The 16,363-nt window shown below is 43.8% G+C and overlaps 1 protein-coding gene across 2 annotated transcripts in view; it reads left to right on the forward strand.

Annotated features, from left to right (window-relative positions):
* The window catches only part of SYN3 (synapsin III), a 183,467-nt gene that overhangs the window by 158,624 nt on the left and 8,480 nt on the right, over positions 1 to 16,363 (forward strand). For both annotated transcript variants that reach the window (XM_085321673.1, XM_085321672.1), the window contains 4 exons: positions 769 to 911; positions 6,023 to 6,097; positions 9,441 to 9,543; positions 15,203 to 15,337. In XM_085321673.1, the coding sequence (XP_085177799.1) occupies positions 769 to 911; positions 6,023 to 6,097; positions 9,441 to 9,543; positions 15,203 to 15,337 (456 nt within the window). The remainder of the gene's footprint in view (positions 1 to 768; positions 912 to 6,022; positions 6,098 to 9,440; positions 9,544 to 15,202; positions 15,338 to 16,363) is intronic.

Raw genomic sequence — 16,363 nt, forward strand, 5'->3', positions numbered from 1 at the left:
TTTTGGATAAGATTCAGAGTGTTTCTCATAAATGAATACAAATCTGAGAAAAGCTAACTTTTCAGGAAATCTCCAGTTCATAGCTTACCGCCCTCTCATTGCCAAGTGTGATTGCAGTCTAACCCCCTGCCAGCTACCCCCTCACACACACATGTCCATAGTATTGTGCTCACAGATCTCCCCAAGAATCACAGACTCTCCTAGAGGTATTCTTTTCCTTCAGTACTTGCTTCCAACTGGGAGGCCTGCACCACTCTTCAAAGAAAAGCTGGACGGAGGTGACATGAAATGGCAGGGAACTGAAGACTGGAAGTGGCAGACAACCAGCTCTCTTGTCTATTTTATAGCATTGGTTTCTATTTCCTGACCACCCAAAATAATCTGTTCTCAACCATCCCAATATGGGAAACAGCAGTTCCAAAGCTTGAATGAAGTAATGCCCCTTAAGAGATTAAATATGCTTCTGAAGCATCATAAACCTAATGAGCATTAGCAAAAGCCATCTGGACAAAGCTGTAGCTGCTCTCTTGGAGTCAGGTTTACCAGGGCTTGTACATGAGGGAAGAAGAAAGTGGTCATTTTGCTCTGGGTTCGGTTTGCCTGGATAATGTCTCTTTTCAAATTAGGCAGTCTCTGCTCTGTTCTCAGCTCCATGTGTGTGTTTTTTAACTGGCATTGTGTGATTCAGACACTGAGATGGCGTCTTCTCACCAAGTATTCCTGTTCCTTTTGTGCTTGTCACTTCTTGGTGGGATTTTGGCAATCAAGGTCAAAGTTGAGAGCCAATATGACTTCCGAGACGTGGCTAGCATAGTAGCCATGGCAAAAACCTACGCCACCACCGAGCCGTTCATCGACTCCAAGTACGACATCCGAATCCAGAAAATCGGCAGCAATTACAAGGCTTACATGTGAGTGCGTGGCTGTGCTGGGGTGAGCCGGGGGCTAATATGCTGGAGAGATATTGTGGTGGATGTGATTCAGATGGTGTCTGCTCTGGGCAGGAGTGGGAGGTTGACTTAATTTCCTTGAAGACTAACCCTGCTGTTCTTTCCCTCCGCTGAACCCAGATCCCTCTGCCTTCACCATTACTCACTGTCAGTTCATTGTTTCTGGAAGGTAAATCTCTCCCTACCTGTTTCTGAGCTTTGGTTAGTTCCCTCGATAAAAGCCATGCTCCACCGTTATCCATCACTCTCTACCTCCTGCTGCGAAAGGGCTCCTCTTTKCCAACGGTTTAGCAAAATCCTCCAGCTTCCAGCGCCCTCTAGTGGGTCCCTTATCCCCCGGGGGCACGATCAAAAGAGAGGGTTGGCTCAACAACATCCGGTGGTCAACATGTTTGCAAGAGCTGGCTGCAAGCCATGGGGACCCCCAGTGTCCAATCCACAGCGATCCTGAGCTTTAACTCGTACCCGGCCCAAGCTCATGGCACTGAGCTCACACGAAGCTCCGAGGAGTGGACGGCACCGGTACAACTAGCCACAGCCTGGCCAGCAAGCAGGATTTCTGCAGGCATTTTGTGCATATGCCTGTAGATACGTACAAGGGAGGGGAAGGAGAAGGTGAGTCATTCCTATAGGTGCCCAGAGAGCTCCTCCCTGCTCAGCAGGGCGGCAAGGGAGATGGCACCAAGGCGGCCACCCATGAGGGACCGCCTGCTCCGGAGGCAACACCTGACGACAGAGGCAGCCATGCAAGCGCCCAGGATTGAGGTTTGCCTCATTCCCTTCAGAGCTACGGCCAGGTGGGAGGCCCAGGAGCCTCGCTCCTCGCCATGCCAGGCCTCCTGCCTCACTGGCACCGAAGCTGGCAGCAGCAGGGAGGGGGGGCTCTCATGCCTGAAACAACCCTCACATACTGATGTGTTTAAAAAAATTGAAGAGTGTTCAGCCAAACTTCAGCAGTCATTGAGCGCAATTAAAGATGTAACTGCATGGCTCCGTGAAACACCTGTTTCTTCCTGCAAACCAGTAGACAAGAAAAGCAAATTAACACAGCTCCTCCAGAAATACTTCGGCCACAAAATTCAAGATAAGTGGATAGCTCTGGCAGTATGTTCTTCAGGTCACCAGAGAGATTTCATATGTTACCCAGGATTCACAATATTACAAGTTTTAGATCCATGTTTATAAACCCTCAGGCCATAGCTACAGTGCAAAAAGAGTTAAGTAAGATAATCAAGCGTACATGATCACATACTTTTCAACTATAGCTGCCTAAAATTCCTGGTCAAATTCCTAGCACAAAGGTATTTAAATAAACTTGATAATAACTGAGCTGCATTCTTCATGGGTAGGATTGTGGCACATTCAGCTACTTCCTGTGAACCTGATGAGAGAAAATGTGTTTTAAATCTGATCAGGTCTACAATAGCACAGATGCCTAATAGTTGCCAGGTTATGCGTCACATGCACARCCTGGCTCAAATCGGTCAAAGGAAGGTTTAATATATCCATTAAAATTCCCTACCTCTGCCAATCCACCCAACCCTGGCTCCACAGTCTGCTCCCAGTCTGTCTCTAAGTGAAACAAAGGCCCAGTTAGCCTAACCGTACCCTCTCGCCATTTACTGTTCACACTCACCACATGTTCATCCAGACAGAGATCAAAAGTAATACCAGATGATTGAGGAAGGAAAGCAGTCATATGAAGGGCTAATCCCACTCGGGAATATAGCTGTGCAAATGATGCTTTGCTAAATGAAATATGTTTTCATTTGAGAAACTGACTAAAAAGCTATGAATGGGAAACACCTTAATGAGAACTGAAGCTTACTAGCGAAGAAAAAAATACAGCAAAATTCACTGAGTGACTTGGAAGTGCAGAAAGTGTATTTATATTGAGAGAGCCATTTTTGGAAGGGAGTTTGGGAGAGCTGTGGAGTCAGTCTGATTGTGGGCTGTTCCTTCTGGAAGGTATCAGTTTGTCCCAGCATCAGACAGAACAAGAGATTATTTCTATGGTATAAATAAGTCCCTACTGTGGCAGAGGGCAGAAGTAAAAGCACCCAAAATATCAGGGCTCTCACTGGTGTCTCAAATAGAACACCCAAAATCATGAGTCACGCTAGCAAATCTCGGCCTTAAAGGCAATCACAGCATCTGCTGTAGCGTCAGACCAACGGAGAATTGCTTTGATCCGTGAGCCATGGAATCTACCCAATATTTTTATACCTTCACCCACACATTTAGGCTTTAAAAGTCCCCTTCTTTCTGAGAAAGAACTGTGTATTGAACTTCTACAGAATATGTTTACTTTGCACCAAGCATCTGCCAGAGGGAGGATGCTGAAGAATGACTCATGCATTCCTCCCCTTCACAGATGCTCAATGCACTTCCTTCCAGTTCATGACCCAGGGCCTGAGTTCAGTTTCCCATTGATTTCAGTGCAGTGACTCCAGATTTACACTACTAACAAACACCCACTTAGCCCCTGCTTTGGGCCATCCTCAAAACAGCAGATAAGCAACATGTGATACATGCCTATAATTCCACTGAATGTATTTGACCGAAATTGTAATACTGGTGAGGAGAAAACAAGAATATTGTTCATGTGGCAGGAAAAACAGGGGCAGAAATTATACACCCTCTCCCCATCTAGAGGTTAGCTGCGGGACCATTGCCAGTTAAGGCTTGTGAAATGTTCCCCTTAGGTTACCAGCAGCTGCTGATTATCAGGCATGGGACAGTCTTTCCATCAGCTTTTAGCAAGAGGATCATACCCTTTCCTTCTGGTTTCATGGGCATGGCTTCTGTTTTTGTCACCTCAAATGTGGTTCGTAGCCATGCACTCTTCAGGGGGCTAGAAAYCTCTATAATACTTTTAGACTGAAATGGCTCTGTTGAAAGACAGTGAACACAGGACACCAACAGTCAAGGATCTGCAAGTCTGTCCACTTATCCTAAGCAATGCTGCAGGTGTCTAGACTACAAATCTACTTGAGATACCAATGCCTAAAACCTTAGGTCCTTTCATTTAAGATTATGTCTGTGTACTGATATGGCCTCTCAGCATTTAGGATGATTGGATGAGCTCTGAGTCCCTAGCAGAAATGGGGTTGGAAGTAGAGCATCCTTAAGGAAACCCCATTGATTTCAATCTTCTTTTCTACCTCAGGTTGAATAAAAATGGGGGATTTGGGGGTAGAGAAGAGAAAGAACTTGATGGCACACTTCAAACTGGAATTGCTTTGTCATGCTGAGAAGGAAGTGATCTTGACAGAGGCTGGTGATTGGTCAGAATGGCTTCAGGTGAAGCTTTTCCATTTAGAAACAGTTTGGAATACACCTAAGAGAAATATTTTATGTGTTATGCCCAATATTGTACTTGGGCAGAAAATAGAGAGGCGTAAACAAGTCACACCAATCAGAACAACTGCTACAGCAGAGTTCTTATTTCTGGAGGTTTTTCAGGCCAAATTTCCTTCTAAAACTATGCAGCTGTGGTTAGGTTTTCTTAGGGACAACTCAACTGCTTATATTCAGTATTCTAGATACATCTTGTAAACATTGATATTTAATCATCTTGTAAGTAACAAAACTCTGGAAGTTCTCATCAGTACTAATGGGATTTTGATGCCATCTACCGCTATATGGCAATTTTCTGGATCTATATATTAATGAAAAATGCTTCTCACTGAAGAACTGAGCAACATAATCCTAAGAACCAGGACATGTAAAAAGCAAAAGAGAGGCTGAGAGTTGAACACTGTACTTACAYGATTAAAGGGCTCATGACTATCAAAGCTTGTGGGAAAATCCATCCTTTTGCTTAGAAAGTAAGGCAAGAAGATGCATGTTGGGTGAAAAGAACCAAGCACCAAAGTCAGCTATATGACACAGTAAACATTCTCCTTCGCCCCCCTGGACATTCCTTAAAAGATGTGTTATAAAGTCCACTTAAATTTCACAGCAACTATACATGTCAGGTTAGAAGAGAAAAGGAAAAATGAACACCRGGGTGTCCTTCACCAGGGCGAAGGTAAACTCTTGGTAGTCAACTGTAAAGATTCAGGTGTACATTTCAGCAGGACATCAGTAATCTCCACTCTTTCACATAGTCTTTAATGAACAAAGATTTCAGAGTCTCTTTTCTACATCTTGTTGAAAAGGTGACAGAACAGGCAGGGAGGATTTCCACAACACCCTGTTGAAGCGTTGGATCACCCCTCATGATCAATCCCTTCCTAAGTCACTACCGAAATCTCCTGCAACATGGAGATAGACCTTGGATCTATCCTTTCGGCATGTGGACTTGTCCTAGCTTGTACATTCTACCAGGGCTATATACATACTATTGTCACAGCAACCTGTCCAAGATCTTCCCTGTGCCTAAGGTCAGGGGAAAGAAGTTGTTTACCCCTTGATGGATGATGGTGAAACCTAGAATTTCTCAGTATCTTTCTTGGAAATTAACAGTCAGTTGCACTAGGGAAAGTCCAGTCATTTTATAATTATAAATTCTCTGAGTCCAGACAGAGTGAGCCACTGAAAGTCCCGCAAAAAGCCAGTGGAAGAGAAGATATAATCTTATTTTCTGTGCCAGTAGTACAAATTAAGTCACAGTCAGGGACAGCGAGAATGTTATAGCTGATATTTCTGAAACTGTTCAGTCAAATATTTGCCTGGAGAATAGCTCTTCCAGGAAGAGAGGATGCTACTGTTACAGAAGACAAGGCTGATTATCCTAGAGTTCCTCTATGGGTATCTGAGCTCTCCTGGGCTTCACGCATAAAGAAATAAAGTACTCGCAAAGCTAGTACTGATTGTCCACTGGACATGGGCTCAAATAACCTTGGAGGTTTCTCTAACCCCTCACTCATTTTTTTTTATGAGTCTGAACAACATATTCTGTATGGAGGGCTTTTGAGGCAAGATTTGGAAAGACTCCTGTGAGGAAGAAGCTCACCACATCCCCTCCTGTACAAGCCCTGAGTCAAGAATGAGGGCCTCAGTAAGAGGGAGGAGGGGGTAGGAATGTATTTTCATGTTCTGGTTATGTTTTTGGTTTGTTTTTCTAGGAGGACATCCATCTCTGGAAACTGGAAGGCAAACACAGGTTCGGCCATGCTAGAACAGATTGCAATGACAGAGAGGTAAGGAAGAGAAGAAGGTTTCAAAGACAGTATTAGCTATTCTTGGTTTAGAAAGGAGGAATTTTATTTCAGACTTCAGTTAATTGGGAGAACTGGTAGATGAGGTTTCCTGGGAGGCTGGATAAAGGAGTTTTAAAGACTGAGTGTTTCCTTAAAAAAATACTAAGGGCACAGAGGCAAACTGTCCTAATTTGGAAAACAAACTGGAAGAACAGCAAGAGACCAATATTGCTAAATCACTAGAGCTTTACTGAATGTAGCCACAGGAAACTAGACCAGCATACTAAGGTCAAGCATACAAGCACAAATATGTAGGGATAAAATCAGAAAGGTCACAGCACAAAACAAGAAGTAACAGGAAGTTATTCTAATTATATTACTTATAAGAAGCAGACATAGAAAAGCTTTTTCTTCTGCTCAGCAGAGAGAAAAACCTGTAAGCTTAAGTGTTGAAAGCATTTTTTGCATTAGTCTTCCAGAAGTGGACTTAGTATTTCAATTAAGGCCTTTTCATTGCTGAACGGAGTAGAAGGAATTGCTTCATGCAGCTYGCAAATTGAATTTTGCAGATGGTACTTCCTTATATTCATACCAGTGTGATATTTCTTTATATTGCAAGTGCATGATGTTGTTAAGTCATGGTAAACTATACTTAATTGTAACTGCCAGAGCCTTTTCTGCAAAACTGCTACCAAGTCACTTGTTCACCAACCTATTTTTTAATGCAGTAGATCATTCATAGATTTGTAGATACATAGATTATGTGTAGGCATTCCTCCCTACTGAATCCAGGATTTTTCCAGATTACTTGTCCAATTTGCCAGCTTGAGTTCTGTCTCTGTCCAGCCTTGGGCACCACACCTGAACAACTGTATCAGTGAGTTGGAGAGTGTCCAAAGGACAGCAATGAGAATGCTGAGAGGAGAAAATCTTATCAGCCTGTGAGGAAAGAATGCAACAATTGCTCCTGTAGTTTTTGACCTTTTTCAGTCAGTAGATCACTGATCTATTTCCTGTAGAAGTGTGGACTTATGCATAGTGAATGTATGCCTGCAGTGCAGAATTTTGCTTTTCTTCATTAGCTTTCACAGGGTCAGGAGAAGTCATCCACAAGCTGAAAAGCAGTTTGCCCAAAAGGAAAGAAGACTTAAAGGGCAAATAAGTAAAAGGCTGCTAATAGAGCATGTCCCAATCTCCTTATTACTTGTACAGTAGGATAAGAAATAATGGGCTTAATTTATACCAAAAAATGTTCATTTGGATGTTAGGAAACATTTCCTAGCAATAAAGATAGCAAAGCATAGAAATGGATTGGAAATGTCTTTCAAGACTTGCTCTTCCCTGTTTGGGGAATAGCCCACAGATACTGCTCTTCCCTGTTTGGGGGTGACAGAGTGGTGCAGGTGACCACCTAAGGTGCCTTCTGCAGCTATAGTTCTGCAAAACAGGAAAAGCAAGTCAAGCCTCAAACCTGATGCTGAAGGTAGCTCTGCAAGGCCCTAATGGGACCGTGGGTTCTAAACATTATTATGGATCCTGGTTGTTTACTACATAGATGAAGCCAGAAGGGCGAGAGGGCAAAGTTCCCTCACTGCAGTGTGCAGTATTAAAGCCCAGATCCCTCCCAACCTCTCAGGATACACTTTGGAAGTTTTATAAGCATAATGCCACAATTTGCCAGCCTAGCCTTGAAGGAGCTATACAGGCAGCAAATGTTCAAATCCCATTAAGTGCAGTAATTCCATCTGAACAGTGGCAACCTTAAACAGCTGTTGCACTAAACAGTAGCATAAGCAAAGGATGGACAGTGCCAAATAACTCTAGGCACAATGACAGTAAACCCTCTGCAATTGTTACCACTGATGCACATGCATATAGCACTGCTCTTCCACCTCAGCAGCCCTGACATCTCCCTAGGGCCAGCACTATTGAAGACAAACAGCTATCAGAGTTTCTGGAACAGGCAACAATGCTCTTAGTCTGGCTGCTGATCCTAGACACCTACAGACCTCCTCAGGAAGTGAGGTGGTTCCTGCRATGGTCTACCTGGGTGTCCAGCCACAGCAGTGCACAGTGAGGCGATTGCAATGCATCCTGCCTGTTTCACATGGTCCCAGCTCTCTTCATCATGCTGTTAAGTCTTCCTTATTCTGTTTCTTCCTCATGGGTGCTGTGGTGAACATACTTCATCTCCTCATTAGGGATAAGAAGACACTGATAGTGGTATAAGCCATTTTCTTGCTTCTTTCTGCAGACATTGTGTTTGCACAAGTTGATCATTGTATTTTCAAGTTATGGGGACTCTGGCTGGCTTCAAGGATATAAACTTGTTCTCTGGCCAGAACAGCTCTTTTCCCATTCCCTGTAAGATCTGCAAAATGTCAGTGTTTTCATGAGACCACGGCCTTCTCTCTCCTCTCTGCATCTTGTCATGTCCTACTTACAGATCTGTTGTTCTGAGATTATTATTTTTATTGAAATGGTCAGAACTGCAATGCAGCTGCATAGGAAATAAAACCAGGCTGCCTCTTTTCCTCCTTATTTCCACAACAAGGGGATGTGGTCCCCTCATAATATGGCTGTTGTCATTCTCTCTCCTCCTCTGACACAGGAACATCTAAGGGAGCACCCATCAGATGTGGCCCTTCTTCTTACCAGCTCATTTCCCAATCTAGGACAGCTGGAGACAAGGGCTGTGGCATGTAGCTCTCCCTCTGATGAAGCAGTGCCTAGTCCATGTAAGGGRAGTACCTGGCTAGGACAAACGCTAAAGGGATAGGAGGGAAGTAGGAGATGGCAAAAGGGTGAAATGGAAAGAGTAAATTATAAAAAGCAGGAGTCACTGGGTCACAGACCAGGGAGGAGGTGGCTACACCCTGCTAAATTCTGCTCTGACTTTCCAGTCTTATTCCAGCCCTGATGTACTGGACTTCTTATCAGCAGAAGTCTGCCTACATAATAGAGGGCTTTCAGGCAAAGCCAATAAAAACGCTAAGGGGCCAACTCTTCTGGGAGATTAAATGAGCTAAATATTTATAGCTTGGCAAAATGACAACCAACTGGAGAGCTGATGGAAATACCAAGGAGGAAAAGAAATATTTTAAGGTGGTTTTGAGGGCAAACAATCCAGTATAAAGGAAAATGTTAGCAAAATTCCTTTTTTCTGCTACATCTCCTGTGCAACAGACTGAGGCAATGCCCTAGCAAAGCATAGAAGTTTGTATTATGATAAAAAACACTCCAGAATTTCTATTTGCTCCTAGGGGCAGAGGGACGGGCAATTATATTTGGTGGAATACCCAACGACAGCTAATTCCAGGCCATGCCTCTATGGTTTCTGCAGGTACAGACTCTGGGCGGACGCCTGCGCAGAAATGTTTGGAGGTCTTGATATTTGCGCTGTCAAAGCTGTCCACAGCAAAGATGGAAAAGACTATATCATTGAGGTGAGAGCATGAGGGACTCAAATGCAAATCTCCTTAGGGAAGTATATATGCAAAAATTTTCCTTCAGGGTTCACAGGCACCAATGTACTTGTGTACCCCTGTGTGCACGGTCCAGCAATCACTGCTTCTCAGTGCCCACCTATTTCCTCCAAGCTGTGGCATGCTGCTATGCAAGGGACCATTTCAGAGTCCCAGTTAAACTGGCAGATACACAGAAAGAGCTCGGTGTTAAAATACCTTCATGTATCAGGAAATGGGCTGTGACATGAAATGGGAAAACAGAGACTGCTCGGCCACCCTAGCTTTCCAGTCAACAAATACCCATGGTGCAGCACCTACCAAAATGGGGCAAGACACAGAACTACCCCCTTGCAACAGGCAAGCTGGCCCTTAACAAGGCCGCAGTTCTCAGCAAGTGCAGTTAACAGCATCCAAAGCTTGGCATGTGTCTCACTGCACTGATGCCCCAGCACTGTCCTTCTTAGGCTGAGCACTGGTAAAGCAAGCGCGTCTCAGTATTTGGTAGCAGTTATCGACAACAACAAAAATGAACATGCTCAGATTCAACCGAACCTGAATTCAAGCTCCAGATGATGTTAGCATATGTTAAGCTCCTTCCATTATCCACGGGGAGAGAAAAGTAGTTAGGTCCAGTAGGTCTTTCAGCCCATTAAAAATCTATTCCTCCTCAAATTAACCTGAATTTCTCCAATTGCTTTAAAGGGAATCCCAATAATAAAACTCCCACTAGCATCTTATTTAAGAGGGTAGAATAAACAGGGAGAGTGTAACAAAGGTGTCCATAAGTAGCAGGAACAATTTAACTAAAAGTCAGGTGTATTCATCTAAATCTTTTGCCCAGATCAGCATTCACTACAACGACAGACTAGTAAGACAAATCACAATAGTTACTATTGGCAGCATGGACTACAAATTCTTGTATTTGGGATCCCATTAACAGGACAAACTATAGCTGGGAAAGCTAAGGTTCAGCATGCTCCTTACCAGGCCAGGAGACACAAGTGAGAGTAGGGTAGATATCACATTCAGGTCATCCTAAGAGGGCAGAGAAGGAAAAGCTGACCAGAAAATCAAAGTGGAAACTTAAGAGACACTCCGGGGGAGAGAAAATCTGGCAAGTAAGCAAGTGCCTCTGTCACTGTGTGATTGGAAGAAAGGCACAGCATCTGACCTGCTGTAAACTCCGCCAACACAGGCCAGCCAAGGAAGATGAGCAGGGCCAGCCTATGGCTTCATGCAGGGGTGCTGACACACTGGAAAGCTATGTGTGGGAGAGCAGTCCCACCCGCTGAGGGTTGGGATGCTGATGAGAACCACATGAGCCCTCCGGCGACTGCGCATTCCAGTGTTATGTATCTACTCTCCAGGGAGCAGTGACCTGTCAAAGGCCATGTGATATAAGTGCACTGCCAGCAATGAAATGCTGGCGAGCGTCTGTCTTTCCTGTAGTGATGAGGCTSTGGTTGATGGGTCTGCTCCTGTGTGCAATTCATCAGCACCTAGAGGAACATCCACCAAAGCAGGCTGTCTCATTGCCACATACTTTTAAATCACTATGCACATGGGACTGAGAAAGGAAGTGCAAGAAAGAAGTTTTGCTAGGAGAGGAGTCTAAGGACATTTGGACTGTGTCCGTACACGGTCAGACGTGAGATATGGTTTTCAGATCCTTACATCTATTCTTGCACATAAGCCTACATACATGTACACATGGCTGATTCTGTGCTCAAGGATTATATGCCTCTGTCTGGGTATACTTCTGGGTCTTCACATCCACCCCTGCATGTGAGTGACTGCATGAAAGGAGCACCCGTATGTTAACAGCCATTATCATGTTGCGCAGCCCACAATCGTACACTTATATTCCTCTCCCTCCRGGTCAAGGTAAAAAGCAATAGATCTAATAAGGTACAAATCAGAATTAATACATCAACTTCAGATGATTCAGGGTGAATTATACCAACCAGGAACCTGATTGAGCAGGTCTGACRTACAAACCTCTAGCAAGCATTCAGATGTCAGGTTGATGGACTTTGTCCAGAAAGGAGTAGAGTAAGTGCAATACAAAGGAGCAGAACAAAGCCAAGCAGGCACCTTTTCTACTTTATGCAGATCTAAAGGAGATGCTGAAAAGAAATTAATTGCCTCCAGTCTACTTTCCTGGGTGCTTTTCTTGTTTTGAAACTGATCCTTTATTTTGTTTTTTTTCCTTTTGGCACTGGGGAAAAAAAAGTTTTTTGACAGTGTGACAGTTGTATTTCTCTCCATGAGAGGGAACAGTCTGCTGTGACATTTTACAAGAAAGCATGTCTAAATGGGCTGAACAAATAGKGAATTTGCACAATGCGATTGCAGGCAGTAATTAATTTTCACAGTGCAAAGCAGTTCTCTAGGAAAGATTTGCAGATGGAGCAATGGGAAGTTCTATGAACTGAGATTCATCACAGGGGTTTTTGCAAACAGAATCAGATTAAGAGAGATGAGTTATCAGCACAGCACAAGAGTAATCAGTGAAACCACGGTATTTGATAGTACTTCAMCTTCATTTCTGTTCCCACAGTAAATAGCAGAACCTGCCACCTTTCTGCCCTTCCAAACACTAGCATATTTTAGCATTATTTTCAAGGCTCATTTTCAGACCTAAAAAGAAATCTACTGATTTCAACAAAGTTTCACTTTATTAAAGCGATTGTGAATCTGACTCTGAATAGTGGTCCTTACTTTTCCTCTGCTTTAAAGAACTTTTCACTTTAAGGGAATATTCAGAAGGGTTCAACACTCACTGAGAAAGCCAGATTCTCAAACTAGTGCAACCTTTAGCAGTCAGATTCTCAAAATCACTCAGCAGCACATATGTGCTGGATGATGAAGGCTTAATAATTTTCCCCTCCCTTTCTCTGGCATTATAACCCTTTCCTACATCCCTGCTACGATGAAAAATACAGAGCAGGTGGAGGGCAAGTAAAATGATCCATGTGATTTATTCCTCCACCTGGATCGGGTACGCAGGTGAGTCCTACCTACCATGCAGCCAAGCTGTGTTGCTAGCCATACTCATTGCTGCCCTGCACAAAGCTCTGCCCATCTCCTCACCACTGCCTTCTCAGTCCTTTTGATATGTCTAATCATCTGTTTCCTTCCTTCCTTTCTTAACCTCCTTCCCTAAAAATCACCCAACACCCCACTCTGGCACATCAGAGCATGGAATAACAAGTTCAACCTTCAGGTCTCAGCATCAGATAGGTGTAGAGGGAGGAGCAGGATGGAGTTTTCCTAAGCCTCATCTCTGCTCCTCTCATACACCTTATCAGGCAACACCAGCTGCGGCCACTGACCTTGGGCAGCTACAAAGGCCAGATCATATGTGCTGACATCTTCTTGTCTTGCCCAACTGTTCTTTGAGCTCCTCAGGAAGAGATGAGCTCAGTCTGTCTGCACTTCATGTACTCCTTCCAGCCATTTGATTTATTTCAGCATTAGCATTTGTATCTGCCCAGTGCCAGAGCAGCTCCCCTCTCCTGAAGGACAGACAAGGTGACAGCTCATGCTCATTTTTAGATGAGTGGTAACCAGTTGTATCATTTTGCTCATAGAAATCACTGCCATTTTCAAAGGCTTTTCCTTATGTAGTGATTCTCCATGCCTATATTCAATCTCCCACATCTCACATTCCCTCTGCTAGATACTACACAGCAAGACAGAAGATACCCTGATCCCTGGTGCAGCTTCCCTGACTCAGATAGGATTTGCGTCAGGGTTCACTCCCTGCTGGTGCCTTTGTTTTTTAATACGGCATCTTCCACTCCAGCCACCGCTGCCACACAAATAAGGAAGAGCATTTCTTAAGATGGGTAAACGAGGGGATTTTTTTATTATTTGAGTTTTATTGTGTCTTTTGAATACAGCTGTATCTCCGTAATTTTCAGGGAGGGTTAGGGAATCACCAAGTTAAGCTTGTCTGGCCAGCTGTTAGGAGAGTAATGGCATCATCTAGTGGTCAGACAGGTCTCTCACATGGTGCATTGAAGTGAGCTGAGAGACCTCTTTTCTTACACATGAACCAGGGTTGCTAAACGAAATGAGAATGCTTTTGGAGGGGAAGTTGAGAGGAGGGAAACTTGTACAGCAACGTGCTGGAGAGCCCCCTGGGGTGGTGAGATGCAGAAGGGACATGGCTGTTCCCTGCCACCATGGCTAATGTCAGCGCCTCTAGGAACCATCTCCTTTTCCCATCTCCTTCTTTTTAACAGGGAAACAGAGAGGTGGACAGTGGAATGAAAACCATTGCATGTATATGGCTGACCACTTCCATTTAGTTTTCTAACCTCATTCTTATGCACCCTWGGTCAAGCTGGCCATGGCTATAACACAATTCTTCATGAGAACTCCAAGTTAAAGCTTCCTAGGCAGCTTCATCAGTGTTCATGCGACACCTATAGAAATCAGTCCAAGTTAACATTTATTACATAAGACGAAGCTGGAATAGAAACTCGATGAACTCACTTCACTAACAGACTTCCCACAATTTATCTGTGAAAAAAAAATGTGCAAAACTTTCCACTTCACTCAAAGAGTGGGCTCTTGCAGCCTTGCTGGGGTGGAGTGCACTTACGATTGTTATCTGAGTATGAGTCAGTGCCTTTCTAGAGCAATGTAGCCTTTAACTCTGCATTTCCAGTTTTTTAATGTTTGGTTTTAAAATAAAGCAAAATAAAATAAACTCTCTCAACCTTGATATTTTAGTACAATTATATTTACTCCACCTGAATCTCAACTTCATCATTGTGCAGTTTTTCCTGTGGGATTTAGCTCCTGTTTGTGAAGTACTTGATTTATGATGAACTGTTGAAAATGATGTTTGGGACTGCTGTACAGTTGAGGGTCAGCTGTGCTTTCATTGTGCATTCATATTACTGTCAGAGCATTTCTTACCTTAAAGACCCTTTGCTGACTCTCCTTCTCCCCTCCCTACACTCTTGCTTTCTGCAGCACACTTGTAGTACTTGTTTGTGAAGCAGTCATATCACAACARTGTCAGGAAGAGAAGAGAGAAAATGTTTACTTTCCTGTACTGGGTACTGCTGTTTTGGTGACATCCTATTCATTATGCATCTGTTGCATTTAGTTCCCCTCTTGGGGTGCATTGCTTTGCATTGATTAATCACAAATGTTTCCTGATTTCCTCCAGGCCCCGTTGCTTTAATCTCCATAGGCTTCTGTACATTCTGTTTCCCTTCTCCTGTGCCTGCCTGTGACTCTTTCTGCTGCAATGTCACCCATAAATGCCATGGCACAGTGCCATGAGAGACCTCATCCACGAGAGGCATCTCTTCAGGGCATGTGAGGAAACCGGTTTGTTTTTAGTTGATTTAGAAAGCCTCCAGCAACCACGCATCCAAGCTGTGAGGGGAAGGAAGATGGGGAGGGGGGAAGTATGTGCCATTTCCAAAAAAAACTAAGACAAATCCCACCCCTGGGAGAGTCAAGTGTGTTTCAGCACACAGGGTACTGACTGACTGGAGATGTTGGCAAGGATATGGAGACACAAAGCAGATTATTGTGAGAGAGTGTATCAAAAACAGCATCTGCCATTGCCAATCCACTTCTTATTAACTGTTGTTTTTCCCTCTTGTGGCAGGTGATGGACAGCTCAATGCCTCTGATTGGGGAGCATGTGGAAGAGGACAGACAGCTTATAGCAGATCTGGTTGTTTCCAAAATGAGCCAGCTTGTCATAGCTGCTGGATCTACCCCATCACCACTGAGGCCTTGGGTATGAGAATCTGGAGACATTTTGGACAAGATATTTTCCCAAACCTTTTTCTTTCTGTCCTCTGAGTGGTCGCGTGTCTCTCAGAAGTGAACTGTCCTATATAGGAGTGTATTGGATAGACTCACTCCTGCTCTTCCAAGTCCTCTCTGCAGTGGGTGCCCTTGAGAAGTGTCTCTCTCTCCCTTTCTCTTCATCCATTTAACTGTGATATCACATTGGTAGCATAGGCCATGCATCTAGATGTGCTGGCGTGGTAAACTAAATCCCATTTCAGATCTGTATTTTTAGAGGTACTTGTTACTCCTGACTTCATCTCCACAAACACCAACCCTCAGGATAGGTTTCATTTCAGTCTTTGCATCCCTGATAAAAAAAATCTAGGCTTCCCAAACAGGATAGTGAGAATCTCCATCAAGAGTTGTTCCATTTCTTACGGCAGGCTTGCTTCTTTGGAGAATTCCTTCACCTCCATCATCAGGAGGAGGTTTGACTAATGTTGAATTCATATAGAAACCTGTCATCTTTGGCTTTAAGATAACCCTTTGGGGCTCCTCATGGCACATTCATTTTGTATATAATCTTAGTGCCATGTTTCTCAGTGGCAGCTGTGTGTAAATGAAACACACCAGAGCACAATCTGTGACAGCGAACTGTCTCCAGGTATATGTGCAAAATCTCTTTCAATATCTAGCAGAGAGCAAAGCAGCAAGTTGAGTGCAACAGAAATCTGCAAAACAAACAACAGGAGAGTAAGCAGACTGAGGGTTAATTTTGACTGCAATGCACTGGAAAAGTTTCCATTTRAGACAGAAAGTGGCAGGAAAGGATTCTCTGGCTCTCTACCTCTACCATAATGACAACCTGCGCCTGCTAAACCAGGTCTCCAGCATGAACTGTATTCAGGATAACTATAAAAACAGATTTTAGCTCAAGTGAGGGGGTAAACATTTAACAGACTCTTGAAAAGCCCTGGGGCATGGAAAACCATACAGGAGACATAGTATCTGCTCCCACTAAAGTGGAATC

Source organism: Rhea americana, unplaced genomic scaffold, assembly GCF_003343005.1.
Source record: "Rhea americana isolate MKP2758 unplaced genomic scaffold, rheAme1 scaffold_70, whole genome shotgun sequence".
Lineage (NCBI taxonomy): Eukaryota > Metazoa > Chordata > Aves > Rheiformes > Rheidae > Rhea > Rhea americana.